General features: G+C 48.2%; 1 protein-coding gene across 1 annotated transcript; it reads left to right on the top strand.

The window, feature by feature from the left end:
• The first annotated feature begins 2,831 nt into the window (after positions 1-2,831).
• LOC146755904 (rho GTPase-activating protein 32-like) lies at positions 2,832-4,859 on the top strand. The gene is made up of 2 exons (XM_085525129.1): positions 2,832-3,038; positions 3,355-4,859. The coding sequence occupies exons 1-2, from the start codon at positions 2,873-2,875 to the stop codon at positions 3,762-3,764; spliced, it is 576 nt and encodes a 191-aa protein (XP_085381255.1). The 5' UTR covers positions 2,832-2,872; the 3' UTR covers positions 3,765-4,859.
• Positions 4,860-8,402: the final 3,543 nt, after the last annotated feature.

Below are 8,402 nucleotides of genomic sequence, written 5' to 3'. Positions count from 1 at the left end.
CGTGAGTCATGCTGGTGCAGCCATTGCAGCTGCAGCAGGAGTAGAAGACAAAGAGGTTTTGTAGAGGACAGAGGGTGGTGACTCATGGTTTGATGTCCAGGTGGAGGCCGATAACAAGTGGTGTCATCCAGGAGTCTGTCTTGGGACCAGTGCTTTTTTACATGGTTATCAGAGACACCAATGATGCAATGGAGTGCACCCTCTGCTGTTTGCTGAGTGGTGCGGCTGACGCAGTGGAAGGAAGGGATGCCATTCAGAGGGAGCTCAACCGAGAGGTTGGCCTAGGTGAATTTAATGAGGTTCAACACAGCAAAGTGCAAGGTTTTGCACTTGGGCTGGAGGAATCCCAGGCATTTCTACAGCCTGGGAGGAGCAGTCCTTAAGAGAAGCCCCGCAGAGAAGGACCTGGGGGTCCTGGTGGATGAAAAACAGAACGTGAGCCATCAGCGTGCTCTTGCAGCTCAGAGAGCAAATGGTCCCCTGGGCTCCATCAGAAGAGGGGATGGCCAGCAGGGACAGGGAGGTGATTGATCTTCATGATCCTTGAGGTCCCTTCCAACCCGGGCCATTCTATGATTCTGTGATTACACTCACTGACAGAAATAACGGCAGCTGTACAGAAGCTGGATATATTTTGGGACAGTTCTTGTAACCAGCTGATTTTAAGACCTTGCCCAAGTCGTGAGTCTTAATTGCATGTCAGAAGAAAGCTGGGAAAGTGGTTATTGCTCATTCTTTCTCATTTGCTGATTCTTTCATTCGGGTTCCTTTTCCAAAGGAGATTCTGGTGATGGAAGCAATTGAAGAAAGAACAAAAGCAGCTCTTGCCAAGAGTGCTTGAAGTCCCTGTGGAGAGAAGCAAAGAACTTGGGCTTCCTCTGGGATGCTCCCCACCATGTCTCAGGAAGGAGACAACTGCTGTTCCACTTTCTGCTTTGTGTGTGGAAAGGTACGTCTGGGTTTTCTTCTACTTGTTTTTCTTTCTTTTTCTGGCTTTGAAGGAGAAGGGGTGGAGCAAGGGGAGACCCACTGGTCATTTGTTACCTCAAGAGCACGATGGATTCTGCATTGACTGTGAAAAACCTGGGCTAGTAGCATGGGCATATTTCAGGCTGGACTCTTCTTTTGCTGCTTGGTTTCCTTTTGGCTACAGGGAGACAGCTGTCTAAAGGTGTGTTTTCAAACCCACTCTCCAAAACCATGTTTCATTGTTGCAGGTGGTTCAGTGTGCTCTTGCAGGGTAGATGCTGTAGTTTGCTGTAGAATCTGAATGGTTTCTGTTCCTAGGGGAGGACTGGGAGGAGGTAGTGAGAAGAGAATTCAATGCCTGAGGTGTATCTTAGTGAGAAATGTTGGCATGAGGTGCTGGAAGTCTTGAGTTGTCAAAGGCCAGTGAGGCTCAGACTCCTTAACCTGCTGGAGCAGGGTGGAAGCAAGGAGTGGGCACTGCTGTCACACAAGCTGCACTTGGTTCTGGTCTGCCAGGTCTGTGCTGGCCTGGATTTCTTCTGAGAAGTTTGTTGGAGCTGCTTGGAGTAGTGAAGGGTGGGGAAGAAGTGCTGCTCCAGAGCTATGAGACGTGCAGCTCCTTCTGAAGTGCTCCTGAGAAGGACGGAGCGCATTTGCTGCAGCTTTCTCTGCAGATGTGCTCCTCACCTTGAAATCCTCCTGGTTTGTCCTCAGCTCCTGACCACGGCCTGTTCTCTGTTTTGCAGGCTGATAACATGCAGAAGCCGCAGCTGGTGCGTGCTATGTCATCTTTAAACGTACCAGCGTTTGCGGCAGCCCATGTTATTAAGAGCCACGTCACCCAGGGGCCAGATGAGCTCTCTCTGGAGGTAAGCAGTTCCAGGCGTTCCTTGTTGTCATGCATAGAGGAGGGCAGTCCTTTCTGCTTTGTTTTCCTACCAGATTTGCTGAATCTGGGATTGATGTTTCAATCTCTTGCAGGTCGGAGATCTGGTGAGCATTGTTGATATGAGGACATATCAACAGGCTGAGCCCCTGGTGGAGAGGCAAGCGTGGCTTTGAGGTAGGCACACGTTTTTGACTAGAGAGCACAACTTCAGTAGAGTTGGGAATCTCAGCTTGGAGCTGCTCTGCCTGCACAGGATGGCTGCTGGATGCAAACAGTTGCCCTGTGTCACTGTCAGTGGACCTTCCCTTTGGCTCTGGGCTCGGGCTAATGCTCACCTGTCTGTTTGTTCTAATTACAGGTTGGGCTTTTCCCTGGTGAGTGCATGGAACTAATCAGCGGAAAAGTTCCCGATTCCCTCCTCAATTCATTGCCAAAGCCAGGTGCGTAATTTACATTTGACAATGCGAGTTAGTCAAATAGGGTCAGAACGTTACTTTCAGGGGGTTTGTTTATGCCCAAGTTCAGCAAGCTTAGAAAGAGAACTACAGTAATCTCCTTGGGCACCTCCAGGGATGGGGAAAATCCATTCTTGCGTGTCCTTGTTGGGAATGTTCTTCCCGTTATTACATGCTCTGTCGAATGCGTTGTGCTCAGCTTCGTCCAACCGAGCCAGGCCTGAAATGAACTGGTTTCTTTGTTTTGTTGTGCAGAGCCAAAGAAATGGGGCAAGCTCATCAACTGCCTTCGTTCCCTGGTGAAGGCCAGCCCCGGGAGAGCGAAGCAGCCTGAGCCTCCGACATTCTCCGGATCCATGTCCTTGCTTGACATCGTTGAGAGTTACTTAGCCTTCAGGACTTGAGGGCTGAGCTTTAGGAATGGAAGCATCCTCTGCTGTTTGAAACAGAGGGCGTTTCTAAGCTGTGTTTCAGCAGAAACCAGGCATTGACAGGAACAGGCAACTTTTGGCCAGGGCTCGGTGCAGCTCTTCCCTCACCCTGCACCACGTCTGACAGCATGCTCTGTTTTCTCTGCAGAATGAGTTCTCCCAGTAAGAGGGCAGAGTCAGCAGCTGGCAGTTGGTGTTCCTGCTTCTGCCTGGGCAAACCATCCCCTGTGGCCAAACGCCAACTGCAGAGCAGTGCTAGGGAGCCCTCTGAAGCTGAAGTCTTGGTCCTGGCAGGTAAGCATGCAAATCCAGCTTACAAAACACTGCTTGTCAGCAACACAGGTAGAATTCATGCTTTCAGTGGGCTTGTACCTCCTTCTGGCGTTCAAGTCCGTGCCTGACATCTTCAGTTGACACCTGTCTTTCCCAAATGAGTCTCTTGTCAACACAAGAGCTGGACCTGCACGTGGATCACTTTCAAGACAGTGACACTATTGCTAGAAGCCTATTTGCTTCTGCCCACCATCACTGCATAGCCAAATGTCAAGAATCTCCATGGTTCATCTTGTGAACGTTCAACACTAACCGCTGTACATCTACTCCTTCCTAGGTGACCCGAGCCCTTGTATATCCCCAAGATACAGGGCATGTTACGATGACGCATCTTCCATCAATGAAGAGTTGTTACTAAGCACAGGATGCTGCAGTTCAGATGAAAGCCTTCCATATAACATCAGCTATCAAGAGAAGAATGTCATCATCGTTGAAGCCCTCATTCATCCCATCCCTACTGAAGCTGCTGACCTGTGCCTGCCAGACACCTCAGGCACCAGCCTGGACTCAATGTCTCTGCAGTGCAGCCCAGCCCAAGCACAGCCCGAGTGCCCCGACAGCAGCACCACCATGCAGGCTCAGGTCAGCATCACCGAGGAGAAGCTGAGCATCTCGCAGGGGGGCACAGAATCAGGACACGAGTCCCAGGCTCCGGGCAACAGCACGGTCTCTGAGCAGCTCTCATGATTACAAGAGAGGATGAGTCCCATCTTTCCTCCAGACCTCACACCCCCTCCTTTCTCCTATTGAATAAAGGCACGCTCGTGCTCAATCAACGCCTTGACTGAATTCCGAGGTTTCATTCGCAGAGATTGGGATGAGTGCAAGAAACATCAAGGCAGCTCAGCTTACAACACTCTGGCTGTGGGGTTTGTGCGGCCGAGCTCTGGGTGTGTTCCCATTTTGCCTGACTTTGGGATGCCTGCAGCAAGAGCTCTGCTGCCGTTGTGTATGGCAGCAAATAGTCTCTAGCATCCTGGATGCTGCTCATGAAAACCCCAAGCTTCCTGGCTGTGGCTCTGTGATGCTTTTCAGGGCCTTTTGATGCTCTTTGATGCCGTGGCTGCTCCCTAACACCTCTGTCCTCCCGCCGTGTCCATTCCTGGCTCTCACCTGTGAGCTGTCCCTGCAGATCATCTCCAGACCTGCCATCATCGCGCTGCAGCAGGAGGAGCTCACCCTGACCAACATCAGGCAGTGCTGCCTGCCTCTCTCACTCTCTAGACCAAGTGTAACTACGCTGTCTTGGAGACAAATGCTTTCTGTCACATCCTCCATCCCTGCAGACATTTACCTGTAGGCAGCTCTTGTAGAAGAAGATTCAAGCAGCAGAACCTTTTGCTCAGCTACAGCACACAAATGCTACAAAAGCAGGAACAACCCGCAAGCTCTGGGTCTGTTTGTCCTGCACAGGCATGCACTAACTGCGTTTGATGGTACCCCCCATCCTTGATTTCCTTCCCTGCTTCTTGTCTGATGACGCTGCTGAGCCAGGAACAAGCTGCCCAGTGTGGCAGAGCATGGTGCAGAGCTGTGCTGGGACCTCCTCCCCTTCCTCTGCTGCAGATCAGTGCCCCACACGTGCCATCGAGATGCTCTGGCACGGGATGTGCCTCCAACCCAAAGCTCCTTCCCACCTCCCAAGGAAAAACAAAGCAACCCAAGCATCTCCAGCAAAGCTGCCCAGCAGACAGCACGGAATGCAAACAGCTTCTGGCTGCTCCCCTGCACTCCTGTCCTAAGTAATAGACCACATGAGGACTGGCTGGGAAATCAGTGCATGACACACGTGAGTGTGCACAGGATTGTGCAAAGCAGTGGGGTTCCATGAGTTTGTGTGTGTGTGTATCTCTGCTGTTATGAAAGCATGGGAAGACTGCCTTACTGAGTCCCAGATAATTACTTATCCTCAAATGATTTTTCCTGGCCAAATTTAGAGCCTCTCACAGGTAATCGAGACCAACAGTCTGTTGTTGCACAATCAACAGACACAATCTAGATGAATAGCTGAGGAAAATAAAGCATCATGCCAAGGGTACTAGATAAGTGAGCAGCTTGAGATCTGTACATTTATGTGATACTCATGGTCTTAGACAATATTTGCTTAGTGAGGTCACATAGAATGAAAGTAAAATAGAAGAAGTGCAATTGGTCTCAGTTCACACAGCTGGCTGGTTTGTCTCAGGCTAATCCTGAACTGCCTCAAGCGACTGCTTTGGTGCTCTACAGAACAGCAACTTCAGAGATCTCTTTCTATTACTAAGTTTTTGAAAGAGCAATTTGCTCTGTTAATTATCCATCATTTTTGTGCAGTCTGTTTTGTCAGACTTGTCTTTAGCTTCCAAGTTGTATGTGAAGAATTGTTTCCGTTGTAATGCACAATGTACTAAAAATTGAGAGATGAAAATGTGAAGAGTTTTTCCAGCTTTGATTTCATGTCTGGAATTTTGGAACCCACTACTTGCAGTTGTTAATCTGTCCAAACTGGTCTGGTTTGGAATGCCCTCATCCTTCTTGAATCGCTGTTAAAGGCGGAGCAATTCCTACAAGTGCCATGGCCCCACTGTTGTTCTAATTCTTGTTTCTTTGTTTTCCACACGCTGCTTTTCAAGCCTCCTTTTTCTTTACAGTCAAAGTGAGAACTGCACTGTGAGGTGTCTGAACCTTGTTGTGCCTGTACATAAATAGAACAGCAGCAAAGCCAGACAGGTGACTGTGCTGACAGCTCTCGTAGCCAGTAACACGTAACTGTGCTAAATCCCTTGTGACGGCTTTGATTTCATTTTTGCCAGTGAAATCCTTGTAAAAGGAAGTGCAGCAGTGTGATGAGCTAAGGTGAAGATGCTGGTTTTAGTAGTGCTCTAAGCTGAGTGAAAGGGCAATTGAATGAGGGTTATATGCTTTCTCTGGGACGATAAGGCTCTCTTTCCTGAGGGAAAGAGCCAGCTTTTCATGGGCTATATGTGGGCTTTGGCAAGGGCAGACAATCCAGTCTGTCAGGAAGCCATTTGAGGTGCTTCAGGTTTGTAAGCTTGTCTTTTTGTTTTTCAGGCGGATATTTGGAGCATGGGTGTAGTGCTGTATGCTCTGCTGTGTGGGTTTTCCCTTTGGATGATGACAATATGATGGCACTCTACAGGAGGATACCAGTGGGTATCAGTGGTGCTAGAATACACTGAGAAGGGAAATAGCTGAGCTTGACAAGAGGCCTTGCTTTTCGGATGGCAGAACATGCTGAGCTGTGAGTAGAAAGGCCTGTCTGCTGAATATTGTCCCTGTTTTTGCTGCTTTGTCTACCAGTATTTTGTGGATTTGGTTCTACGCTTGGTTGGCCTATGTGGCACTGTAGCCTAATTCTGTACCATGATAGCATACAGAATTTAAGGAGAAGTATTTTCTTGCCAATGGGCTGGATTTTTTGTATCTGGTTCTTCAACTGGCTGCTCCCTATACTATCTGTAGTAAAAATACAGACACATCATTTGATTTCCCTGAAATGAATGTTCCTAATTGCCAGCTCTTCTCATGTCTACAAAGATCAAAGTTCTGCATTTGCTATTAGAATTTCCTCTTCCAGAATCAGGAGGTAATGTAGGACCCCACAGATTGCCTTCAGAATCCAGCAGTTAGTTCTGTTTCCTTTCGGAGTGCATAACAACCTGAGCACATGAATTGAATGACGTGGCTTATTAGTCTGGTACAAACTCTGCTGTACACTGAAACTTGGTCCATTTGTAAGCAGGACTTTTTCCATCTCTGCAGGACAGCAGAAAACCCTTTGTGCTAATCATGATGCCAAGAAGCAGAATGCGGCAGATGGCAGATGATCCAACTGCTTCAGGTGTTCATTTCCTTAAAACTGAATAGTTTTGGACTGAGAGTTTGTAAGCAGAACGGAGCTCTTAAAGCTGTCAGAGACTATTTCTGCACTGTTCAATTCTATCTGCACAACATACACCGGATCTCAGAACTGCGTTGCGTGAATTGGTGGAACTTGTTGAAGTGAACTGGGATGAGCAAGTTTTAGAACTTAGTCAGAATGCAGTAAAAAATGGATAATCTCATGAGTATTAAGGTACAGGCTTGCTATTTCTGCACTGAATTTGTTTTTATTTTACATGGCTGTGATCTGAAAGTTGCTTGAAACGCAGGCACCTAGGCACTGTTGTGTAACTGAATTTCACACGATAGGTCCTGAAATATCCTGGAATCAAAAACTCTGACTTGTTTTAAGTCTGCTGCTTGAGTCTAATCAGGGTCATAGTGTCTGTGTGCAGTGTTTCTTTCCCTGTAATGCTCCACATCATTTCATTTTGGGAATATTGAAGGAAATGGACTATGTGCCATAACTGTTGTTAGAACAAAGTATGTCTGGTGTGATCTTATGCATAGGTTCTGTAACTGCTCTTCACAGCTCAGGTGTTTGACCTTCCTTTTGGTGAAGTGATGAAATACTGCTGGTTTCTATTTGTGCTTCTAGGCACCTTGAAGCTCTTAGGAATAGAACAATTGTCTCCAGTTCTTTTCAATGATATCAGTAACAGCTCGAGTGTTGCTGCCCACTAGGTAGACCCAAAGAAGCAGATTACAGTGAAACAACACACGAGCTGGACCTGAATGAGGATCACTTTCAAGACAGTGGCTATGCTGCTTCAAGCCTACTTGCTTCTTCCTGCCGCCACTCTATTACCAAGTATCAACAACCTTTCATGATTCAACTTGCAAATGTTTGAAACTAACCCTTGTGTTTCTATGCCTTCCTAGGTGATTCGAGCCCTTGTCAACCCCAAAGATCCAAACCAAGCAGTGTCTTTCCATCAATGGAGAGTTCTTATTAAGCATGAATCGCTGCAATTCGGATGACAGCCTTCCACATGGTAACAGTGATGGACACAAGGGGCTCATCCACGTTCATGCTCTCATATCTCCTGGCTCTGCTGAAGCTCCTGACCTGAGCCTGCCAGACACAGCAGTCACCTGCCTGGATTGTGACCCAGCGCCTTTGCAGTGCTGCCCATCCCAAGCACAGCCCGAGTGTCCCAGCAGCAGCACCACCATGCAGGAGCAGGGCAGCATCAGTGAGGTGAAGCTGAGCATCTTAGATGGGGACTTAGAGTCAGGCTGCCAGTCCCAGGCACCAGGCAGCAGCACCAGCTCTGAGCCACTCTCATCTTGACAAGAGGAGTCCCATCTTCACCCTTGACCTCTCAAGCCCTCCTGTCTTTTATTGAATAAAGTCACTCTCATGCTCAGTCATCGCCTCGACTGCATTCTGAGTCTTCAATCACAGGGATTGGGATGAATGCAACAAACAGCAAGGCAGCT

The sequence above is a fragment of the Coturnix japonica genome, chromosome 29 (genome assembly GCF_054131305.1).
Source record: "Coturnix japonica strain WE chromosome 29, WE-NBRP24, whole genome shotgun sequence".
In the NCBI taxonomy this organism is placed as follows: domain Eukaryota; kingdom Metazoa; phylum Chordata; class Aves; order Galliformes; family Phasianidae; genus Coturnix; species Coturnix japonica.
Note: the sequence above shows the minus strand (reverse complement) of the source record. Positions and strands in the feature narration are given on the sequence as shown.

What these genes read in the sequence shown, in the direction of transcription:
- LOC146755904 (XM_085525129.1), top strand. Translation starts at nt 2,873, where the DNA reads ATGCTCTGTTTTCTCTGCAGAATGAGTTCTCCCAGTAAGAGGGCAGAG. An exon ending in TGAAGTCTTGGTCCTGGCAG is followed by an intron (nt 3,039 to 3,354) that starts GTAAGCATGCAA and finishes ACTCCTTCCTAG; the next exon opens with GTGACCCGAGCCCTTGTATA.